Genomic DNA, 24,747 nt, shown 5'->3' on the forward strand with positions numbered 1-24,747 from the left:
AATAGGAGGCAGGCTGCAAAGGAAGTGATGTCAGCTCCGGGGGGGGGAAACCCCCCCTTCCCCAGATCTCCCCCTCTTCCCCTCTTCACACTGGATTTATTCCAAGCCACCCCAGTGCCTAGCTAACCCTGGCCAGCGAACAATCTAGCTCCTCCTCCCTAGCACCAACTGGTCACTGGGCTTCAGGCCTGGGTTACCAAGGTAGCTAAAAGGTCTGGGCGGGCCAGATTCTGACCTGACACTGGTGTAAATCCAGAGTGACTTTGTGGAAGGTAACGGAATTTACACCCATGCCTGTGAGATCAGAATCTACGTCCACCGCAGGGGCTCTCAACCTGTCCAGCCCCCTTTCAGGAGGCTGATTTGTCTTGCACTGAAAAACGACTTGTTTGCCAAATCAGACAGAAAAATACAAAAGTGTCCCAGCCGCACTGTTACTGACAAAGGGCTTCCGGTCTCATTTTCACCAGCTCATTCTAAAAGAAATACACTGGAATATAAACCTTGTGCGGACACTTCAGGGTCTGGTAGATAGAGCAGTATAAACAAGTCACCGGATGAAATCTGAGTTTGTACTGGCTTCGCTAGCGTGGTTTATGTAGCCTGGAGTAAAGCCAGGCAAATCTCTAGAGTTGATTTCCACTACATGCATCTGACGAAGTGGGTATTCACCCACGAAAACTCATGCTCCAATACGGTGCCACAGGACTCTGTCGCTTTGTACAGATCCAGACTAACCTGGCTCCCCCTCTGATAGAGGAGTTGATGTAACCCCTGGAAGACCTCTGCGCACCCCCAGGGGTATGGGTGTCAGACCTGGTCTTGTGGGCGCTGTTTCCAAGCCAGCGCTTGACCGTCCACCCTCCATTGTAAACCCGGCTTCACAATCGCTGGACCCGGGCCCGCCCTGCGCCCCGCAGCCCTTCTGACCTGGGTCTGCGGCTTGAGCTGCCTCCACGCTGCAAAATAACAGGGCCTGGACCCGCATCGCAACAGGGTCCCAGGAGCCGGGTCCTGAGTGCTTGCTCCTTGGAGTCAGACTGATTTGTGTGTGGACAGAACAGCGTGTGTGAGATTTCATCAACTAAGCAAAGTGCCTTGACAGTCACTCCAGCGTAGCACCCGATTCCCCAGCAGCTCCGGGGGGAGGCGCTCCCCAGCTCGGGTGAAACTCACACAAGCATAAGCGATGACAAATCTAAGACTCTTCCTTGGTTAGCTCCTCTCGGGACATAACAGCCAGCCCAGCCAAGGACACCTGGGGCTTGAAAAATGCATCGTTCACTGTAATGAAATTAATTTCTCGTTTTGCTCGCGCTGCTGGCCCTTGCAAATCAACCCCCACTAACCACACACTTCCCTTCGAAAACTTGACTCCAGCTCATCTTTTTTTAATGTCGTTCCTATAACAACCCTCTTATTTTTGATTCCAAAGCTGTGGCCAAATACCCCCCATCCCCCGGCATGAATCGGCGTCACTCCGTTGCAGCCAATGGGGCCAGATCTGCAGCCGGTGTAAACTGGTGTCACTCCGTTGCCCTGATTCACAGCAGCTGATGCTCCGGCCTCACTGATTTAAAGTCAGTCAAGGGTGATTCTCAGTTAGCTGCCTGCTCCCGGTGCTCTCCAGCACCCAGGGGGTGGAATGGGGCCAGGGCTTAGCTATGGTGAGCAAAGGAGTCAGGCGGGTGCCAGGACGTAGGCCAGAACCATGCAATGGTCCTGCCCATCGATCCAGAGTGACTCCGTAACAAAGTACATTACAATCAGCGTCATAGGTTCTCAGGCTGCATGGATAAGGCTCATTCCCCCAGCATTACAATGCAGCCACCTCTGGGTGGAAACGTGGCAGCTGCTCAGCTCGCCCAGGGCCCAGGTGCAGCTGGCTCGGGGGCGGGGGAAGGAGCTACCGAATAACTCACAGCAACGTTATGCAACTGCTTTCATCCAGGGCCTGATTAGCACCACTTCTAATTGAATTGGTGGGAGAAATTGAGACCCACGATGATGTCCACCACTTGTGGAAAGTGCTGCAGGAGATGCAGTAGGGTGAACCACAGGCAGTCGCTGCTGACCCATGGGGAACTAGGGGGCGCTCTCCCCTTGCAGTCGCCGCTGACCCCAGTGGGGCACTAGGGGGCGCTCTCCCCTCGCTGTCACCACTGACCCCAGTGGGGCACTAGGGGGCGCTCTCCCCTCGCAGTCAGTACTGGCCCCCGTGCAGTGGGAGGTTCAGTAGTGGGCGCTCTCCCCCTGCAATCAGTGCTGATTAGAGCTGAGCAAATGATTGGTCGGTTTGGGGCCTCCCCCCCGGAAAAAAAATCAGGAAAAAAAAATCAGGTGGGTTCAAGCCAAAAATGAATTTTGCTTTGGTTTCTCACCAAAATGAAAAAACTAAACTAAACTAAACATCCCTGTTTGTGTGTTGGATCGAACGCTGCGTTCAAACCAAAAACCCGATTTTTTTTACTTGTTTTGTTTAGAAATTTCGCTAATTAGACTTTTTTTTTAAGTCCAGTTTTTCAGCCAAAACTATTTGCCAAATTCAACCCAAATTTACGAATCGTTTTGGTGCCCTGAAAAATGCTCTTTTTGGGGGGTAACGACTATTTGCAAAGAAAAACAAACAAACCCGGCTGTAGTGCTGACCTCAACCCTAGGGGACGCTGTGGGGGTGCAGTAGGGGGCGCTCTCCCCTTGCAGCCAGGGCTGGCCCCGCTGCCGTTCTAGGGGGCGCTCTCCCCTCAGACTCAGCGCTGAGCCGCGGGCAGGAGTCAGGGGGATCGCGACCCATTTCCAGGCCCAGCTTTGGCAGCCGAGTTTGAGGAATTTGGCTCCTGGCCCGAGCGCCTCGCGAGGGATCATAAATGTACACGGGGCCAGGGCCGTTCCCTCTCGCTATTGTTCAGCGCAGCCGGGAACTGGCACTTGGCAGCTGTTCTAGGCTCGCCTTCGGCGACACCGCTGGCCTCGCTGTGGCAGAGCCAGGCATAAAGGGTTGCAAGCCGCCCTGGGGACGACGCATCAAACCGGGCAGCAGGGCAAATTTCTAAGCAGCTGTTAGGAGGTTTTCACATGCACCTGGACTACTCGCCTCTCTGAAACTGGCCAGCAAGGGCAGAGGTGATGGACAAAACAGATTTGTCCTACCACGTCTCTGGGATCCCAGCGTGGCTACCGCCAATCCAGTCACACCGGGGTCTGTTGTTCTTTGAGCAGTCGGCACTGCTCAGCCGCTGCGCTCCACACCAGAAGCAGCTGCATCTCAGCCCAGGGGGAGCGATCCCTGTATAAACAGCTGCCACCTTCCACCCCAGAGGAGGGAGCATCTCAGGGCTGGGTGAACTATCTGTCTACAAGCAGCTGTCACCCCACAGGCTGCTGCATCTCAGCGCCGGGGGAGCCATCCCTGTATAAACAGCTGCCACCTTTCCACACCAGAGGTGGCTGCATCTCAGTGCTGGGTAAACAGTCCATCCATAAGCAGCTGTCGCACCCCACCCCACCCTCTCAGTGGCAGACAGCAGTTCTGTACAATCACGAAGGGTCAGATCCTGCCCCGAAGGCAGGGAAACCACTGCCCAGGAGAGCTGTTCCAGTACCCCGCACCCCCCTAAGTGCCCTGTCCTGCAGGAGTCGCTCTCCACCGTGGAATAACGGCTGGAGTACAGAGGAGCAGGGGGTGCAGAAGCACTGGCCGGGCTGATCCAAAGCACACGGAGGTCAACGGAGATGCTGGGTCAGGTCCTTCCAGGCCAACTATCCTCCCCCCTGCCTGGGGAAGGCTCGGCCGAGGATCCACAAAGCCAGGAGGGGAGGGGTGACTCCTGTTCCACACAGTGGGAAACAAAATGATTTGTTCCAAGGTCATGAGTCAGTGGTGGAGCTGGGAGAGAACCCAGGAGTCCTGACTTCCAACCCCCCTTGCTGTAACCCACTGGACCCCCCCAGTCCCCTCCCTAACCAGTCTGTGTTTTAAGCAATGACCCCTTGAGAATAGAAAAACCTTTTTCAATTGCAGATTTAATGGGTGGCACAATCTCATTCCCTTGATTGGCGACTCTAGGCAGGCCATGCCCCACCCTGGCAGCTGCCCCACTCAGGTATGTCCCTCCCCCTCTGACCTCCTTGGCTGGGATCCTGCCCCCCTGCAGTCAGTCCAGCGACCCATCAGGGAGCCTGAATCCCCCTCTCCCTACCCATAGCGTGGGCAGCTGCAAGGGCGAACACGCTGCCCCCCTGCTTGGCTGCCACAGCCCCCGGGGGACCCTGGCTGCGGCCAAGGGGAGAGACCAGTCTCCATGGCCCGTTCTGCCTGTCTGCTGAGGCAGCCGGCGAGAATCGGTGCCGATCCTGCTCTGTGCGACGCGGCTCCACCGGGGAACTGGGCTGAGACCCGGCAAACTCGTTTCACGTCAGGGTCTCCGAAGGGCTGGCCGATGGGAGCACGCCGCAGCCAGCGCCGGCCCGAGTGGGATGAGAACCGGTGGCCCGCGGGGCGAAAGCTCTCGATCTCGTCAGCCACCAGCTCCACCGGCAGGGAGGTCGCAGAGCAGGACGTGGAGAGGGAATTGTTAAGGGGGGAATGAATCTAGCCATGGCCCCAGCATGCCCCCACAAAGGCCTGAAAGCCAGATCTCTCCTCCCCCTCGCCAGGGGTTACTGATGGAAGAACCCAGGAGTCCTGGGGAGAAAACAGCCCCCTGCCTCTTGCCAGTGCTGGGGTCTGGCTCCAGGCAGCGCAATCCAGCGCTGGAAGGATCTTGGGGTTTCTGAAGCGCCTCAGACCCCATCCACCTCGGCCCCATCCAGGTGGCGCAGACCAACTCGAGGGGGCAGGAGAAGGGACAGGTCACAAGCCAGGTGCGGCTCAGAGCCAGGAAAGGCCCCTCTGAACGCTGCCGGGGTGCGCGCGTCTCGTCTACGTCCGGCTGGGATCCCCGACGGCTGGTCCCCGGTACGGCCGCTCCCGGTAGGCGGCTCAGCGCCGCTTGGGCTGGTTGGGCCCGATGTATTTCAAGGGGGCGTAGCTGGGTTTGACGATGGTTTCCACGCCCAGGAACGGCTGCAGGATCGCGGGGACTCGGACGCTGCCATCCTGGGGGGAGGAGCGGGGCAGGGGGCAGTTAAAACACAGCACACACATGGCTAAACAACAGCGGTGACTGAAGATATGACCCACTAGCTCCCATCTGGAGCCCACCCCACCACCCCGGCTCCGGGCCTCCGTCCGCCTGGGCAGAGGGATACTCCCTGTCCCCCCAAAAAACTTGGATCTCAGGGCGGGTGCGGGGGGAGGGAAATCTACTCTGGAATGGGGCCCGCACTGCTGAGCCACCCTGATTTTCTGGGTTGCTCCCCAGCTGACGGAGAGAAGGGGGCAGGGAGGAATTTTCCCCCGGCTCAGCTGGGACAAGGGGATTTCCCCCCCACACCCCACTGTCCTCCATAGCGAGGGATCATCTGGGGAGATCTCCCCTCCTCGATTGCCTGCACGTGCAGGGGCACTGGGGGCCCCTTGCTCTCGGGGACCACCGCTCTGGCTTGCCCCATGCTGCGAGCGCAGGCCAGCGATCTCCGGGCGCCGCTTAACGGCCCGTGCCATGCAGGAGGTCGGCCCCGTCCCGCCTGAAACGGGAACCGGGAAAGTGCCTGCTACACTCAGCCCCAGCCTGGCTCCGTTCCAGTGGGGGAACCTCCCCACTTCTCTACTCCAGGCTGGGGCAGAGAAACCGAGGCTGCGACAACGCTGCCCTCTCTCCCCGGGCCGTGGGGCCAGCCCCCTCCGCCCTGCTGCTCGTCAGTGGGGACCAGAGGTGAGAGTAAGCCGGTATGGTACGGTACGGCATATCGGCAAGAGCCAGTACGCCGTGCCGGACTAGACCGGCTTCCGCAGCGGTGATTGAAAGGGCTCAGGACTCCAGCCGCTGCGGGGAGCCCTGGGCCCTTTAAAGCACCGCTGGAGCGCCGGAGGCTGGGCTCGGGCGGAGATTTAAAGGGCCTGGAGCTCCAGCCGCTACTTTCAGCCCCGGTGGGGACAGCTGCCCCCAGGGCCAGGAGGTGCCAAGCCCAGGAGCCGAACGCAGGGCACACGGGGTACAGACGTCCCCTCCAGTGGGACGGGAGCGCACCTGGAGCTGGTTGGACTCCAGCAGAGCGATCAGCACCCGTGGGATGGCGCAGGCCGTGCCGTTGACCTGAGGAGAACAGAGTGAATGACGGGGTTAGTCCCACCCTCCCCACAGCTGCTCACCAGCCAGTGACCTGCCTCTACCGGCCTCCTGAGCAGCTCCGGGACCTGTAGCCATGAGAATCAACCCCATTTGCTCGCCCCCAAGGCAGGCGGATTAACTAACATGCAACTTTCCCCCTGCACGATCCAACCTGACAGACAAAGGGACCCCTCACCCAGTACTGAGATGCAGCCCCCTCTGGGCCGGGTGCTGTTTATACAAGGATCCACTGCCTGGCACTGAGATGCAGCTGCCTCTGGGGCAGGGCACAGGGGCCATTTATACAGGGACCCCTCGCCTGGTGCTGAGATGCAGCCACCTCTGGGGTGGGGCGCAGGGGCCGTTTATACAGGGACCCCTCACCCAGGGCTGAGATGCAGCCACCTCTGGGGTGGGGCGTGGGGGCCGTTTATACAGTGACCCCTCGCCCAGGGCTGAGGTGCAGCGCCAGGCTCTGTTAGGTCTCCCACTGCTAGATCTGAGGCTCCCGTGAAACCGCCTGGAACGCCCCTCACTCCTCCTCCCCTAGGGTTCTCCTTTGGGGTGCGCGCGCGTGTTCCCCATTTCCCTGCCGCCCCGGGCGCTCACCGTATGCGCGTAGTGGAGCTGCCCGGTCCGGTCGTAGTACATGATGTTCAGGCGCCGGCTCTGGTAGTCAGTGCAGTTGGAGGTGCTGGAGATCTGGGGAAGCGAAGAGGGGCCGTGTGGCGGGAAGTGGCTTGGGGGACGGCAGTCATGTGACACACAAAAGCAGTCACGTGACCCGCCAAAGGAGTTAGGGTGTCCCCACATCCAGACCAATCCACTCCCCACCCCCGCCTTTTCCCTGCCTCCCCAGGACAGACCAGTGGGCCTGGTGCCTCCACCCCACTCCCCCCAGTCATCACAAATGGACCCACCCTCCCAGGGCATTTGCATTAGAGGTGTAGGTGATTTGATATCTCCTTCCTGACCCTTCCCACGGCTATCCACCCCGCACCCTGAAGCATGAGGGTGGACAGCCGCTGCGGTTGGGATTCTAACCTAAGGGAGCCAAGGCACATGGGGCAGCAGGAGATCTCAGCCAGGGCTGCCCCCTTCACCCCAGATCCCCTGGACAAGCCGCTCGCTTGGCACCTGGATTCCGCCCCCCAACGCCCACCGCTCCAGCTGGCGGCTCTCACCTCACCATACTTGCCCCTGCCGGGCATCCAGGCTTCTATGTCGTATTTCCGGTAGGCGGGCAGCCCGAGCTCCTGGGTGGGCATATCCAGGACCCTGCCGCGGAGAGACCAATCAGGCAGGCGGTGGCAGGAGCTACGGACCAATCCCCGTACTCGGGGCACCTAGCCTGGAGCAGGGCTGGGGCTGCCGGTGCTGACTTCCCCAGACAAGCAGGGAAGCGGCCCTGAGCCGCCAAGGAGGCCAGAAGGGTAACCCTTGTGGGGGCGCCCCCCCACCCCGCCCCATAGCTTCCCTTGCAGAACTCCCAGCCTCCCCTCTCCCGCTCACTGGTAGTGCAGGCCCAGCTCGGAGAAGATCTCCTTCTGCAGGGCGAGGAACTCCTCCAGCAGGGCGGCGCTCTCCTCCCCGCTCTCCGCCGCCGTCACCCCGAACATCTCCACCTGGGGGGGAGGGAAACTGGTGCGTCAGGCGGGAGGAGCCGCTTCCACTCTGCCTGGTACCGGGTGCTGCTCCTCGCGCCGTCCCACGGGCCTTTTACTGGGGAGGGGTCCCAGGCCGTCCCCCCCCTCGACCTGCATCAACCCTGTCCCCTGGGGCTGGGATTTTGGAATGCCACCCTGCTGTAAATGTCCCGCCAGGCTGGTGGGGAGTGGTCGGGCCAGAGGGTGTCGGTTCTGATCCAGCCCCGGGGAGGAGGCGCTGGCGGTCCGTTCCCCCATCGGGTCAGAGGCTAGGGCAGGACAGAGGGTCTCAGTCCAGGTGCCGACACAGATAAGCCCCCTCGGCCAGTAGCTGGAGCAGCCCAGAGCAGGATGCAGTATGGAAACTAAGCACCTCTCTGCTCACCTTCTCCCCCCAAATCAGCAAGGGGAACGTGGCCGTGGCTCTTGGAGAGGGGTCTAGTGGTTAGAGCAGGGGGGCTGGGAGTCAGGACTCCTGGGTTCTATCCCAGCTCTGGGAGGGGAGTGGGGTCTAGTGGTTAGAGTGGGGGGCTGGGCACCAGGACTCCTGGGTTCTATCCCAGCTCTGGGAGGGGAGTGGGATCTAGTGGTCAGAGCAGGGGGGCTGGGAGTCAGGACTCCTGGGTTCTATCCCAGCTCTGGAAGGGGAGTGGGGTCTAGTGGTTAGAGTGGGGGGGCTGGGCACCAGGACTCCTGGGTTCCAATCTCCCATTCCCCCTGGCCCCGCAATTCCTGCTTTCCCCAAGGGAACACACAGCACCCCTACTTTGGTGAACTGATGGACTCTGTACAACCCCCAGGGCTCCTTGCCGGTGTCCGTCTCGGTTCTGTAGCATGTGCTGGAACACACGGTTCTGGCAAAGGGGAAAAGGACAGGAGAGGCCATGAAATTAAACCCACTGCTCCAGTCCTCTCCGCGGGTGGGTGGGGGAAAGAAACCCCACAGCTGCCATGGGGGTGAGCATCATTAACCCCACTGGACAGAGTGGGGAAACTGAGGCACCGAAGTTCAGGCTTTGCCCTGTCTGACTCCGAGCCAGGAACAGAACCCCAGGACTCCGCGGGAGTGAGGTCTTGGGGCAGGCTGGGGAGTGAAGGAAGTTGTGAGTCCGGACTCCTGGATGCTATTTCGGGCTCTGGGATGGGAGTGGTGTCTAGTGGTTAGAGTGTGGGGGTGAGGGAGAGTAGGTGCTCTGGGAGTCAGGATTCCTGGGTTCTATTCCCCTCCAGCAAAATACAACAAGAATTTACTTTACACAGAGTCCCCAAGCCCCTGGCAGGGAATAAACAACACCGGAAGGACAGAGAAACCAAGTGCAGGCGCGCTTCCGGTTGAGCCAGAGAGCCGCCAGGGTGGGTGAAATACGGGGTGTGTGCCCGGGACGGCGAGCGCTGCGGGGGAGAAGGCTCTTGCGCTGAGCATGGTGGGATTGCACGGAAGGGCCAGGCACAGGGCCGGGGCTGGGAGGGGAGCAGAGAGACAGATCAGGAAGGAAGAAGCCGATTGTGAAAAACAAAGTTGAGCAAGTGGAAGGTTATTACCTGACTGGCATGTCCTCCAAATTCACGGCATGATCCATGAAGTAGCCTGGAAAAGGGGGGAGGATTTCAGTGAGGGGCGCAGAAGAGGGCGATGGGGTGGCCCCCTCCTTGTGCCAGGCATGCTAAGCCCTTCTCCTGGGTCCAGCAAAAACGAGAGCGAGGCCCCTGCGCTGCTGGACGGCTGGAGAAAGCAGGGACTAGACAGAGCCCCCTCTATCAGCGTTGGAGATTTCTTCCTGGGCTGGCTAGCGACCGTCCTGCTGGCTCAGCGGAGGAGATAAAACACATTCCCTGCAGGATCTAACGCCAACGGGGGAGTATTAATGTAACCCCCCCCCCCCATGAAACAATGAACGTCCCCCCCGTCCTCACCACCATGGGGACCGGCACAGGCTGCTCACCCTGGCTCAAAGGCCCTGGCACACGCTGCACTCGGAACAGCACAAAGCGCCCGCCCTGGCCTAGGGCAGAGGGTCACTCATGCTCCAGCCCAGAGACAGGCCCGGCTGGGTGCCCGCAGGTCTTTGAGACCCGCCAGCTGGAAGCCGGGTGAGCATTGGCGGTTCCTGGTTTGGGTTTTCCCTCCCGGATGTTCCCCCTGGAGCGCTTTTGTTCTGAATAAACAGGCCGCAACTAGCCACTGGGCCGAAGGAACAGCCCGGCGGGGGCTGAGCTGCAGGCGGATCCGTGGCAGCCGGAGGGTTAAGGCTACGCCGGAGCTTGGGGCAGAGGTACCCAACTCCGTAATACCCAGGCCGTTCACCAACGTCTGGAGAAACCCCCCTGGGATTGGCGGAAGACACAAGGAACCAGGCACAGAAACGGGACGGCGTTCGTCCGCCGGCCACTGCGTGACAGACCCGGCCTCAAAACGAACGAAGGCAGCATTGGCATGGCCGGGCGGACCTGCTATTCCCCCGGCTGCACCCGAGCGCTGAGGACCCGGCGGAGCTCGGAGACGCCTGGAAGGAAGCCACGTAGCGTGGGCACGGCCGCTCGGTGTCTAAGTGCTCTGTTGGGGACATACCTGCCCTCGCTCCGGTCATGTGAGCGTGCGAAAAAGTGTGGCCGGAGCGGAGTCGGGGAAAGTCTGAGGACGTGCCTGGGGTCTCGGAGGGGAGGGGCCACACCGCTATTCTTACCCTGCTAGCTCCGTCAGAGCTGGGAATGACAGCTCCCAGCTCAGGGCAGACGAACTCAACGCCCCCCGCCGGGAGGAAGAGGACAGTGGGATCCTGCCCCGATGAAGGTGCCAGCTGGAGGCCTGAGATCTAAGCGGAGAGGCCGGTGCCGGTGGAGTTCCTAGCTCCCGGAGCGTTCGAGGAGCTCGGGAAAGAAGCTGCTTAATCCAGTTTCTAAGGGCCTGGCCCCAGAGACTCCAAACTTACAACTGAAAAATAGGTTTTCCCAGGCCTAGGTCTGGTCCCTTCTCTCTTTTGCTCAGCTTCCTTTTCCCGTTTACACACAGCCCCAGTCTGGAGCAGAGCGCGCCGTGATTGCACCCCGGCTGCCAGCTCCAGCTGGTCCCTTAAAGGGGTAATACGCCCCGCCACTGGTGTGGGGTCGGAGGTGCAGCGAACGCAGGAACCGTAAACGATCAGACATCAGCCCCGGGGCCTGGCCCCCCCTGGGGCTCAGGGATGAGACCGACCTCATCTCACATTGACCCAGGCCCTTCTGCCCCATCCCCACTAGCGCCGCTGAAATGCGGCCACCTCTGGGGCACAGCGCGTTTCAGTGTCACAGCTGGAAGCGGAGGAAGGACACGGCCCGCCGGTTCCTGCCTCACCTGCGATGCCGACCTCGGAGGTGCCAGCCAGGCACAGGTCCTCGAAGCGGGACGGGTCGATGTTGTACACCGGGGACGGGACGGCGTTGGGCTGCATGCCACAGCCTTCCTGGAGGGCAGCGGTTACAAAGCCCTGGTTATTTCCGTGGTGTCCAGCTCTCCGGCAGAGCACCCCAGCCCCGCACCCCCTGTCCTGGGTGGCCACCCTGTCGGCTCATCCAGAACCACACCTGTCCTTCCTCCCTCCCTCCCGAACTCCAGGTTCCGAGAGGTGGCGGGACGCTCTGCACGGCCGATGGACCCACGGCCCTGGGAGAAAGGGAGAGCGAGGGAGACCGCCAGGGCCTGGAGCAGGGTGGGCAGACCCCCGGGGAGCACCAGTAACACGGGGAGGAGCAATGTACGACCCTGGGAATACAGGGCTTGGGGGAAGTCGGACCAGCTGCCACTCTCAATGTAGAGCTGGGGGATGGGGTGGGTGCCCGGGAGCTGGGAGCTGGCATCGCAGAGCGGGGGGCGGAATGGGCACTGCTGGGAATGCAGACAGGGGCCGGGAGCCAGCGGCACTGGGATCCCAGGGCTGGGGGCAGGTGGGATCAAGCTGTAACAGGAACACGGGGACAGAGGAGTCGGGGACCAGCGCTGGGAACACGGCACCGAGCCAGCCGGCCTCTGGGAGACCCTACTGCCAAGGCCAGCAGAGAAGGGGGGGGAATCAGAGACGTCCGTGTTCCTGGGCAGGGAGGGGCCGGGGCTCCGTCCCCAGAGCACTTACAAACACGGCTCCTCGCAGCAGGTCGGGAACGGCCATGGGAATGAAGCCCTAGGCGGGGAGAGAGAAAGGAGAAGATCCTACAGGCCAGCGCTCAGCAGCGGACCCAGGGCGACCTCCCCTTCTCCCAGCATGCCCTGCAGGGACCCCGGCGGGGGGTTGGGCTCTGTGACCCCATTCAGCCTCTGCAGAAGCTGCCGACCAGGGGGTTGAATTCTGGGGGCGGTTTGGCGTTGCCGACGGCAGGAGCTGGCCTGAGACTGACCAAACGCTGGACACAGGGTCTATCCGAGGGGGGGCATGGAGCAGCAACTCAGAGGTGAAAGCCTCAAAATCCTATTAATGAACCGAATCCTTGACACCCCCTCAAACATGGGCTAGTCAGTGGCACAGTCTGGAACAGAACCTAGCAGTCTGGATGACGACTCCTCCCCCATCTCCCCCTCCCTCCCCACTACTCTAACCACTGGACAACACTCCCCTCCCAATAGAACCCAGCACTCTTGGCTCCTGGCCCCACCCTCCCCTTCCACAGCTGGGAGCAGAACCCAGGAGTCCTGACTCTCTGCTCTAACCACTCGATTCCATTCCCACCCTCCCCAAGCCCAGAAATAGAGCCCAGGATCCCCACCCCCCTTCCAGAGCTGGGAACAGAACCCCGGAGTCCTGACTCCAGGCCACCAGACCCCACTCTGCTCCCAAAGCTGGGGAGAGAGCCCAGACGCCTCGCACCCTGCTCCAACCACTAGATCATGCTGCCCCCACGCCGCACGGCCGGAAGTACCTGTTTCACCAACTTGCTGACGGTGAACTGGACGAGGGCGTGCTGGAGCATGGCTCCAGCCCCTCGGAGATAATAGGAGCGGTGGCCTGAGATGTGAGAGAGGCGCCTGTATGGGGAGAGACAGGAAGAGAGACCATTTCAAGCCACTTCCAGTGAGCAACATGCTCCCGGAAGCATGGCGCAGCGGGCACAGCCCTAACCCGGAGCCCAGCTCTGCCACTGACTCCCCGTGCAATCATGGCCAAGTCACTTAGTCTCTCCTGGCCTCAGTTTCCCCAGCTGTATAACAGCACCGCCCTACCTCACAGTGGGGGGTCGTGGGGAGCTTCAGATTGTCAGTCACCATTCCAGGACGTTGAGCAATCGGAGAAGGCTCAGAGAACGATCAAAGGCTTGGAAAACCTGCCGTATAGCGAGAGACTCAATCTACCCAGCTTAACAAAGAGATGTTTAAGGGGCAGCTTGGCCGCTGTCTACAAGTACCTCCGCGGGGAACAACTATTTAATAACGGGCTCTTCAGTCCAGCAGAGACAGGCCTAACCTGTCGTCATCGCTGGACGCTGGACAAATTCAGATAGGAATAAGGCATACATTTTACAGGTGAGGGGAATTAGCCATTGGCGCGACTGACCCAGCGTCGTGGGGGATTCTCCATCACGGACAACGTTTAAATCAAGAGTGGCTGTTTTGCTAAAAGTTCGGCTTTGGGGCCGTTCTCTGGCCTGGGCTACACAGGGTCAGCCCGGACGATCACGGGGAATCTGTGCCGATCCGAGGGTGAAGGGCGAAGGACTGGAGAGCTGTTGTCCCGTTTAATGGACAAAGGGGCCAGATTCGCCTCTGGAGTAATTCCACTCACTCCCGCCTTCCTGGAGCCAGGGGAGCATTTCGAAGAGGGAGAGAAATTGACTCACGCAGCCAGGACACAGGCGCCAGCCCCGTGACGCCCGCGCGGACGCAGAGAGAGGAGCCTTTTTCCATGACGGGCCAGCGCCCCGCCCGAGGGCAGTGGGGGTGGCAGGGGAGCCGCGCCTGATGTCGGAAAGTGCCCGAGGCCCACAGCCGAACAACAAGGAGGAGAAAGGCAGCTCATGCAACATTTATGGCCCCTCCATTCTGCAGGGGGCCGTGGCGTCAGCAATCAGCTAATGGGCACTGAGAGAGCGACAGCTGATCGGCACCTCACGGCCCCTGAGGCGTCCGGAAACAGCAGCTGGCTGATCACTTTAGTGCCACCTGATGCCCTGGCTACAAGAACAACGCGCCTATTGGACGGTGCCCTGAGGACCAGGCAGGTCTCCTCTTTGATGTGGTTAGAGCGGGGGTGTGGGGGCGCATCAGGACTCCTGGGTTCTATCCTCAGTCCAACCTCTGAATCCCCCAGACAGCTCAGTCAAGTCACTGCCTCACTCTGTGCCTCAGTTTCCCCCACCTGGGAAGTGGAGAGAATAGAACATCCCAGCCTCTCAAGGGTGGGGTTTTTAGAAGGGCTGATTCAGGGTGGTGAAGCTTGAGATCTTTGCCATTTCACAGAGAGGAGGGAACTGAGAGAGAGAGAGGGGTGAAGGGACTTGCCACCAACTCACACGGCAAGGCAGTGTCAGAGCCAGAAACAGAACCTGGGAATCCTGACTCCCATCCCTGCCAACTCTAACCACTAGACCCCACTCCCACCCCAGAGCTGGGAACAGAACCCAGGAATCCTGACCCCATCCCCCTGGTTCTAACCACTAGATCCCGCTCTCCTCCCAGAGCCAGGTACAGAACCCAGGAGTCCTGACTCAGGCCCACTTTGCTCTAATCACTAGACCCCACTTCCTCTTTGTAATTCAGACCTAGGATCTTCCATGAATGTGTCCAATGGGACCGGTCTCCCCATGTCAGCTGATAGCTGTGTGCTCCAGTTTAGCCAGGGCAGATCACACTGTTAACCACCAAAAAGGCCAGAGGCAGGTTCCCAAGAATCAGTGTCTGACAGCTGCCATTTTGGGACACATCCCGGGGGGACCGAACCAGGCACCTGGAGTGCTGAAATCACAAGCTGCTACGGGCCAGGCCTCTCGATCTGGCTCTTAACAGACTCGCATCCCCTACGGACACGAGCCATGTAACACACATGGTCCAGCGCGTGGCACTTGGGCATTAAAGCGCCAGATCCGCAGCTGGTCAAACAAGCCCCAATCTGACATCCTGCCTGGACTAAGCTTCTGCTCTCTTCTCCCCCAGGTAGACAGCAGCCCCCCAGGGCCTGATTTTCACAGGTGCTCAGCACCTGCAACGCTGAGGTCATCCGCTCAGCGCCACTCGAAGGCAAGCCCCCGGCCAATCAATCCTCAGCTCCCTCCGATTAGATAGGAGCCCCACTGAAACCAGGGCCCTGCAGAGGCAGTCCCTGCCCCAAGGAGCTCACAGGTTGAGGTCAGGGTTGGGAGGGGGAAACTGAGGCACAGAGCGGGCACGTGACTTGCCCAAGGTTACTCAGCATGTCAGTGGCAGAGACAGGAATGGAACCCAGGTGTCCGGATTCCCGTGCCTCAGTCCTTAGGTCACAACGTCTTCCTTGTTACTTCACCCCGCAGGAGACCTGAGCTTGTTCCTTGCCTGAGCTATCCAGAGCCTCTGGCCTCCATCACCCCGGTTTCAAAAACCCCCAAGGACACAAGACGTTTAAGAACCAAGCACGTTACAGCCACGGCTGTGAAACTGACTTACTGGGCTGCTCGGGAACAGCTACCCCTCGCTCTCCCACCCCCTCATCCGGCCCCCTCCCTTCCAATCTGCTGCCTGCAACAGGCAGAAAATTTCAACCTCACAACCCTCTAGTCCACCCACCGCTCGGGAGAGCAGCCAGCCCCCTCCTCATCGCCCAGGGGTCCCCTGAGGGCAGGCGCAGGGGCTAGATGTGATAGCAAGATTCAGTCTCCCCAAACCTGACTCTCTGCCAGAGACAGGAGGGTACAACCGCTGGAGAGGGGCCTAGCGCGTCACAGCCCTTTAGGCGCCAAGGGTCTGACGCTCAGTTATATTCGGGACCCTCGGGCAGCGTAAGGGGAATCGCACGGTGTGTGGAGATGGCCCTGAGAATCCACCCTGTGCAGCGGGTGGGGTGCAACCGGCAACGGGCCCGTCCCACAGCATGGGTGGGCCAGGGACGTGGCCGGAGCGCACCGTGCTCTGGTTATTCACTGCCCTCCGTGGCCCATGGGGGTGGAGCATGGGTTAGAGCGGCCCTGAAGCTTTGCACCTTATTTCAGGCTATTTGTCCAGCTTCAACTTCCAACCAACGGATCCGGTCAGAGCTGCGTCTGCGAGACCGCAGAGCCCTCGCTTGTCACGTTTCTGCTCCCCACATCCGCACTCAGAGCCTGCGATCAGGTCTCTCCTTAACCTTCTCTTCGGTCCGCTAAAACGGCGACTGGGCTCTTGGAGTCTAAGGCAGGTTTTCTAACCCTTTCATCAGTCCCGCGGCTCCTCTCTGACCCCACTGACCAACATCCCTCTTGAATTGTGGACACGGGATTCCAGCCGCGGTCGCACTACCCAATCTAGCCATGATATTCAAGGCATGGAGTCCCCTTGCAGCCTTTCAGCACATGGGACCAGCTGCGACGGTGGCTTTTGGGTGCGCACAGCAGGCTGAGAACCACAAACTTGGATTGCTTTGGGGGGAGGGGTTTAATTTGTCTCCAAACGTCCCTCATTTGGGGGCGGGGGAGGAAGATGCATCAAGATTACTTTTCTGGCTTTGCTCTCTGCCGAATTTAAGGGAACTCCGTGGCATTTAACGTGGAGGGCTCAGAGCCGAACGGCCTAAGCCTACGTATCAGGCAGGCCGTGGTCTCGGATTTCAACCCAAAGTTCAGCGTAATGTAGCCCTAACAACAAACCCTCCCCCCGCATCTTACCTTTGTCTGACGATATCCAGGTCCTCTCCAATTTCCAGGTGCCCCTTCACTTTGAAATCAAAAGCTAAAATGAAGCGGAGGGGAAAGAAAGGGTTAAAGTCACAACGGGGTCCCAGGAGACACGTCACAGCTGTAGGGGACTCTTCCCCTCCCCGAACTCAACGGACACAGTACTCGCCGGGCGCATCTGCTGCGCAGGATCCAGAGCGCAAAAAAGCACTTTGCAGTCGGGCAAACCACCCGGGAGATTGGGCGAGCGTTAGCCCCTGTTACAGCGGGGGAAACTGAGGCACGGAGCAGGGACGTGACTTGCTCAAGGTCGCAAAGGCAGCCAGTGACAGAGCTGGGAAGACACGGTCACAGTTGTTTTGTTTCTCAACTGCAGGACAGGACCCGGGAGTCCTGACACTCAATCGTCGTCTGCTCTAACCCTTTAAATCCCGCTCCCCTCCCACAGCTGGGGACAGAACCCAGGAGTCTGGTCTCCCAGCCCTGTTCTGCTCTAACCATTAGACCCCACTCTCCGCCCAGAGCCTGGGATGGAACCCAGGAGTCCTGACACCCAGACGGCTAATGCATGAGTGCCCACGCACTCCGACTGTCAGCATTCTCCCCTCACAGGGATGATGCGTGACTGCTCCCATCCTACATCTTAATATTTGGTGTCTCCCCCTCTTCCCAAAACACACACACTGCTGCCAAAGACCCACAGAACCCCACTGAGCCAGCTACTAGGGCTCCGTTCCCAGCCTCTCTCTGCCTGTAAGCTGCTGCTCCCAGAGTTCCCTGGGGCTCACGGGGCCAAAGCCGGTCTTTCCCCTTCTCCCCAGCAGATGTTCCCATCTCCAAGGCAGATTTGGAGAAGGCAGGTCACAACCAAGGCTAGCCAGGGGCCAGATCCCCCCAGGTGGAGGAAGATGGGATCAGAAATGCCAGCTGTAGATGGGCTTTGCAGCCGGCCTGTGTGACCCTCCTCCATATACGAGGTCCGAAACCCCCCTCTGAGAATCTGCTTCCTACCTGGTTTCTCTCCCACGACCTCCACCACCCTCGCTTGGCTCTCGTCTCCGACGGGCTGGAGGAAGGAAAGGTCAAAGGTCGCATGGGACCACCACAAAGGTTCAAGAGAGGCGTGGGGAACGCACTCCGAACTCAAAGCGGACGAGCCCCACAATTCCCTGGATCTCTCTCTCTCTGACCCGGCCTCGGGACACGGCACCACCTAGAGGCTAACTGAATTCCGGGGTGCGCGTTCGACCCAAAGTCCCACAATTCCAACGGCAGCGTGAGAAAAATCCCGCAATGCAGAGCGCGCAGCAGTGGAACACAGCATGCTGGGATGCTTACCCAGAATGCAGCGGGCCTATTTACAATCTGCAGGGGAAGTGCTCTAGCCGGTTTAACAAGGAAGTGTGGACACCCTCCTTTGGGTCAGTTATACCTGTATTATCAGAGCCAAGACACCCTTTCCGCAATAGGCAAGCCCTAGGTATGACTGGCTAGGTTCTCTAAGACCATAAGAACGGCCATACTGGGTCAGACCGAGGGCCCATCTAGCCCAGTATCTTGTCTCCGACAGCGGCCAGTATCAGAGCTTCAGGGGGAGCGTACAGAGCAGGGCAATTCTGGAGAGATCCACCCTGTCTTCCCCTCCCGGCTTCTGGCAGTAACCACACCCAGACTCCCTGCTCTGCGGAGGAGAGACCATTGGTTAAAGGTGGGGAGCCAGGCACAAATCAATGTAGCTAATGGGAGGGGAGCAGGGTCTAGTGGTTAGAGTTGCAGAGGCTCCGCACCGTTAGAAAAAAAGTCAGGCCATGATATTGTAAGAACGGCCGTGTGCTACGCAAGGTGCAACACTCCCCTTAGTGGGTGTACGTAGGATGGATGGATAGAGAAGATAAATAAGATTTTAAAGGCCAGAACAAGGGACCATTAGATCATCTAGTTCAGGGGTGGCCAATCTGAGCCTGAGAAGGAGCCAGAATTTACCAATGTACGTTGCCAAAGAGCCGTAGTAATACCTTAACCCCACCCCCCTCCCACCCCCAGCAGCTCCCCCCCTCCCGGCGCCTCCCACCCACCGGCCACCCTGCCGATCACAGCCTCCCCCTCCCTCCCCACACCTCCCGATCAGCAGTTTCGTGGTGTGCAGCAGGCTCTGGGGGTGAGGAGCGAGGGGACGGCAGGCTCAGGGGAGGGGGCGGGAAGGGGTGGAGTGGGGACAGGGCCTGTGGCAGAGCCAGGGGTTGAGCAGTGACCACCCCCCGGCACATTGGAAAGTTGGCGCCTGTAGCTCCAGCCCCGGAGTCAGTGCCTGTACGAGGAGCCGCATGTTAACCTCTGAAGAGCCGCATGTGGCTCCGGAGCCCCAGGTTGGCCACCCTGCACTAGTCTGACCTCCTGTAGAGCACAGGGTGGAGATTTTCACCCAGCCACCCCTGTACTGAGTCCAAGCCCTTGTGGCTGGCTAATGCGTCTTCCTGAAAGGCATCCGGTCGGGATCTGAAGCCATCAGAGCTGGAGAACTGGTACCAATGGTTAACCACTCGCACTGTTTACCGGTGCCTTCTTTCTAACTGGGCTTGGCCCGGCTTTAACGTCCAGCCGTTGGTTCTAGTTCTGCCTTTCTCCGCTCGATTAAAGAATCTTCTCACACCTGGTCCTTTCTCCCCAGGAAGGTCCTGTATTTCTACACAGTGACCAAGTCACCTCTCCAGCTTCACTCTGGGACACCGACCAGATCGAGCTCCTCAAGTATCTTCCAGCCCTTGGATCCCTTTCGTGGCTCTTCTCTGCACCCTCCCTTGCACACAAGCAGCTGATTAAGTCCAAGTTCAGGGACAGACTTGACTGAAATAAGGTGAAAGTTCCATAGAGACATCTAAAGCCCGGGTGCCTGAATCCACATCCATTACAGGCTCCTAGCTTTACCGAGATCTCTTCTGTATTCATAGAGTTTCCTACCAACTATAATGTTAAGCCTCCCAGTGTCTTGAGTGACTATAGTGCACCCGTACAGCAACCCTCTGTCCCGTGACCTGGCAGCCCCACTTACCACATCAGGATGGGTCCAGTTCGGCAGTTTCAGAGCCTTCAGATAGTACTTTTCATCCAGCTCCAGCTCCTTCTGGTACAGGGAATTCAGCTGGTGACGTATTTCCCGCCCTCGGTTCCGCAGCACCTGGTAATCGGGAAGCTGTTTGGGGGAGCAGATGAGCATATAGAGAGGAGGAATGAGTCTCAGACAGATCCAGGATTAAAAAGGAGCTTGATATGTATCCAATGGCTGAGTTTTATCGTGCTCTTTGTGGTTCATTGCCCATATGCCTCTGAGTATTACAGGATTTTCCCAACAGCTTGCACCCAGCACTGTATTATAGGGCTCATTTCCGCTGCCTCTTTCAACCATGAACCTCAAAGCAGCATCAGCCTCCACTGCGGGATGGTAGCATCAGCCCCCTTTGGAAATTTAGAAACTGGGCACAGAAAGGCGACCCGCCCAGCATCACACAGCGGCAGACCTGGGGCCAGAACTCGGACATCAGGCCAGCCAGCCCTGTGTTCCAACAACTAATCCACGTGTCCCCTCCCAGAGCCGGGAACGGAACCATTCCACAGGACACCCATCACACGCTCTAACCGCCAGATAACCCTTCTCTTCTCTAAAGCCCTGAATATCGGTGATTTGAACTGCAGTAAAGCCTAGAGGTCACAATGAAGACCAGAGCCTCATTGCATTAGGACAGAAAAAAAAGAGACAGTTCATGCACCAGAGGGCTTAAAATCTAAATAGAAAAGATGTATTATCTTCATTTTACAGCTGGAGAACTGAGGCTCAGGGTCACACAGGAAGGCCAGTGCCCTAACCCCCCTTCCCTGCCTTCCTCTCAAAGCCACCTGGCCACGCCTCATCCTGTTGCCCCAACCTCCATCCTTCCTCGTGAAGGAGGATTTCTAAGGCGCTCTCCATGTGCTCCTGCCAGGGCTTGTAAGGTACGAGGCCTTCTGCTAACAGCACATTCATGCTAAAAGCAGGGAGGGGCCAAACCCAGCGGCCACAGATCAAACAGGCCCTGCGGAGTCCTAAAAATGAAGCCTTCTAACACCAGTGATCACCTGCAGTTTTCTGTCGCACAGCTCCACTAATACATATGGATTCAGGTAGCTGGCAAGAAATCCAATGATCCGTGCATGCTTAATGTCACAGTTTAAAAACCCACGTCAGTTTCTGGACTATTAGGTGAGGCCTTTGGGCTTCTGAACGGATAATCAAAGCAGATTTGGGTTGCTACAGTCTGACCAATTTCAGATTTTCAGGGAATATTTTAGGCATCTAGAGGCAAAGTCCAATTGATTTGGGGGAGAATCGGAAAACGGGATTTCAGCGCTCTAAGTGAGAGCAAAGTCAGAGACCCAGTGTGGCCGTTTGCTGCAGCAGGTGGTGGACATCTCTCTGGCGCCCCCTACTGCTGCTTACCCATCATAGACAACAGCTTAAAATTCTGCTCTCCTTGGGTTTACAGCTCAGTCTACTTAAGGAATGAAGTGTGCGACCCTCTAGTGCCCATCTGCAGAGGTCAAGCGTGCACTTAACGCTTCCTTCCACTTCCACAGATTGTTACATTAGCAAAATCTGGCTCTTACCGCCTGCAACGTGCTCTTGTCCTGGGTCTCCTGGGAGGGAAAAAAGAAAAACAGCAGGTAGTAAGAGTTATTTCCTTGCTGAAGGGTGTCTGGCCTAAAGAAAACAAAACCAGGGGTGCCTGGATTGTCTGAAAGTGAGCACAGCTCCCCGGCATCTGCTCTCTTAAGGTTATTGAACAGAGCATCTGCGATGACAGAAAGTTACACCAGCTGTTAGAAGCCACAAGCAGTGGGGGTTTTAAACATGGAAATATTGTATTGCACACTGCGGCTGTTTGGAAACACAGGGGAGAAGGGGGCTACCTGGGGCATAGCAGAAAATCTTACCCTAGGGCCCAGAAGTAAATCTACACACTATGCTCCTGATTCTCTGCTAATTTATCTCAATTTTACATCAGTGTAACTCCACCCACTTCCCTGGGGTCATTCCAGTTTTGCGCCAGCGTGGGGGGCGAATCAAGCCCAAAGAGAGCTGGCTGCTGGATTTTTCAAAGACTCACAGTGTGAAATGGATCTAAAAGCAGCACAAATCCCACAGGGGCGGGGTTAGAGAGCAGCCGGGGGTGCGGGGCAGGGCAGGGTTTGTCAGTTGTGCTTGGCATGGGGCGAGGTTGAAGGAAAAAAAACCCAGACAAAACATGCACAAACGGCCCATAGAGTTAAGCAGAAAAACCCACAAGCAGCAAGTGGAATAAAAAGACCACGCTTAAAAATCATCCAAGTCCAAAGTCACATATTTTGAGCTCCCTTGGCGACCCAGGAGGTCATACAGCGACAGACTGAAAGATGCACCCACTGAAGTCAATGGGAGTTTTGCCAACAGGAGTTGGGCCCAATTACAGTCCTTTGCTTTCTGGTAAAAGGCACTTGACAGACTCTCTAATGGATACAGTTCATCCAGCACTAAAATCAAGCCCTTGTCTCTAGAGCGATCGGGAGCTAGGATTGGTGATGGGAGGGGGAAGAAAATCTGACCCCCTATGCTTAAGAAACATGCCACATGGGGGTTTTAGTGTTCAGTTTCTAATGTTCTGGTCTCATCTGAACAATCCACATAACATAAACTATGGATAATTTGAAGTAATGGGAAGGATAAAGGTTTGTATCAACTGCTGGATCCAGGCTCTAGATCCAGAGAGTCCAAGGGTTTCAAACCTGATGTTTGGTTCACTATGTCATCCCCTCTGGCTACAGTAGAGGGGCCTGGACTAGATGGCCTACGGAGGGCCCTTCCAGTTCTACATTTCTATGATTCTATACACACAGGCACCTTTTCAAAAGGGCCTGAAGTCATTCACGGACGAGGAGATGGCAGCTGAGGCACATGAAGCCAGGATACAGTGAATAAAGTGTCTGTGTAATTTCCAGGGATCTTGGCTAGGTTCTGGACCGTGACGTCTGTGTGATGGGGAGTATTTTTATTTTGGGGAATAGGACAGGTGCTGCTGTGTAGACTCACCACGAGGTATTTCACTTGAATGGCGACTTCCTCTTTCTCAGTTTCAAGTTTTCCAATCTCTTCCTGCACATTCACCAGTCTCTTCCACGTGGAGAGCTGGTGGGGATGGAAAACAGCAGCGTGAGTGCTTGTAGCTGGGGTTTCTCTAACAGTCACTCCCCCAAACACTACAAAGCAGCAGGCATTTTCCATTCTCGCTCTCCCAAACCCTCTCTAACCTCCTTTCCCATATTCAAAGCATCACCTTCCCCCCCACTGAATCCAACTCTTCAACTTAACCTCCTGACCTTACACCCTTCCCTCCCAAATCCACCTCCTCTTCCAGCTTCCCCTTGCCCTGACCTGTCTCCTTCACCACAAAGAAGCAGCTGCAGCATTGCTGCTTCTGCTCAGAACTTTATCCAAACAGCAGAAATAGCAACAGGGAAATTTACAAGGCCCTAGTCAATTTCAAGGCTGCTGTTCAGAGTCCTGTGAGCAGCAGTGACAGAGACCAGAATCAGGTCAGGATCACCCTATTGATTTTGCTTGGGGAATCTGGATCCATCTTCTCCCTATTAGCTGGCGGCTGATCTGAAAGACGGAGCCATCACACCCAGAAGGGGGCAGGGACGATGGCAGCACACAAGGAAAACCAGTACCCTCCACTTCAACAGCTGCACCTCCCACCATTCTGTTACCCCTTCCCCAACGGCCCCTCCCCTGTTCTCTAAGCCCCACTTCATATCCCATAAACCCATCCACTGTAGACTCCCCTATCCCCATAGACCCCTCCCAATAGGCCCTGCCCACTCCTCTATAGTCCCCAGGACGTGTCCCTATAAGCCCCTCCTCTTCAGCCCATCCCATCCCCACAAACCTCACATTTCTCTATACCCCCACCCATCCTCCCCCATAAGGCCGTCCCCACAAGCCTCATTATAGGCCCTGCCCACTCTATAAACCCTTCTCATCAGCCCTATCCTATCCCCTCTCCACAAGGCCCTCCTCCCTCTAGCACCTGCCCCAACCACCCATAATCCCTTCGCCAAGCTGGTCATTTCCCCTGCCCCCTCCCCTGCCCTAAGGCCCACCCACTTACCGCTAAACCCCTCCCACCTCCACAAGTCCCACCCATTTCCCTGGGGCATTGCCCACAAGCCCCTCCCCTTTTCAGCTAGGCCCCTCCCCTCCCCACAAGCCCCTCCCCTTTTCAGCTAGGCCCCTCCCCTGACTCACGATCTCGCGCAGGTCCCGGGGCCCCAGCGGCCCCTTGCGGGTCTCCAGCTCCCGCTCCGCCTGCTCGGGCCGGGCGCTCAGCGCTGCCATGTCCAGGCGGGGCCGCGCGCTGTTCCCTTCCCGCACGTGCTCGTACAGCCGGCTCCGCCCCGCTGCCCCCTCGCTGCTCCGCCGCCTCCCGGCGCCGGGCAGCCCCGGCCCCAGCCCCGGCCGCGCCCGCCACGCGCGGACCCGCTGCAGCGCCCGCCCCAGCGCCATGGGCGCCGCCATGTCTGCCGGTCATGTGACACGCCCGCCCCGCCCCCCTCCTGCCTTTCCCGCGCGAGCCGGCCAATCGCAGCGCGCCCCCAAGACGAGGCGGAAGGGCCAATCGGCCGCGCTGGCCCCACCCCTGGAGACTGGTCGCTAAGGCGGGAACCAGCTGGTTGCCATGGGGACGGGAGGGAGGGGTGCTAAAGGACCAGGAGTAGGAGCCATCCCTCCACCTCCCCAAGAGAGACACCCCCCACCACAGCAGCCCTACATCCCCAGCAACCCCACCCCCCTCCACCCAAGGACACTGCCACAGGGCAGGGGGAGACTCCCCCCCACAAAGCCCTCCTGTGTCCCACTCCCTGAGCAACACCCCCAGGGACTGCTCCTCCAGAGAGACTCTCACACCACTCTCCCAATCCACGACTCCCCCGTGACCCATCCTCAGAGCCCTCCTGTGTCCCCCAGTCTGTGCAACACCCAGAGACCCCCCTCCAACCAAGGTACCTCCTTCAGAAAG

At 58.4% G+C, this 24,747-nt stretch overlaps 1 protein-coding gene across 2 annotated transcripts; it reads right to left on the reverse strand.

The window, feature by feature from the left end:
• Positions 1–4,031: 4,031 nt before the first annotated feature.
• SARS2 (seryl-tRNA synthetase 2, mitochondrial) lies at positions 4,032–24,245 on the reverse strand. Of its 2 annotated transcripts, none has more exons than XM_044988696.1 (16): positions 23,976–24,245; positions 22,758–22,853; positions 21,299–21,328; positions 19,710–19,850; positions 17,672–17,726; positions 16,652–16,715; positions 12,746–12,851; positions 11,965–12,012; positions 11,190–11,298; positions 9,401–9,446; positions 8,625–8,712; positions 7,725–7,837; positions 7,397–7,490; positions 6,822–6,914; positions 6,132–6,197; positions 4,032–5,098 (listed from the first exon to the last, which is right to left on the reverse strand). In XM_044988696.1, the coding sequence occupies exons 1-16, from the start codon at positions 24,243–24,245 to the stop codon at positions 4,982–4,984; spliced, it is 1,536 nt and encodes a 511-aa protein (XP_044844631.1). In that variant the 3' UTR covers positions 4,032–4,981. The 2 variants fall into 2 exon arrangements, with proteins under 2 accessions (XP_044844631.1, XP_044844632.1); XM_044988697.1 differs by lacking the exon at positions 23,976–24,245 and adding an exon at positions 23,272–23,319 and having other exon boundaries at positions 4,033–5,098.
• Positions 24,246–24,747: the final 502 nt, after the last annotated feature.

This window comes from Mauremys mutica, chromosome 15, assembly GCF_020497125.1.
Source record: "Mauremys mutica isolate MM-2020 ecotype Southern chromosome 15, ASM2049712v1, whole genome shotgun sequence".
NCBI classification, from domain to species: Eukaryota; Metazoa; Chordata; order Testudines; family Geoemydidae; genus Mauremys; species Mauremys mutica.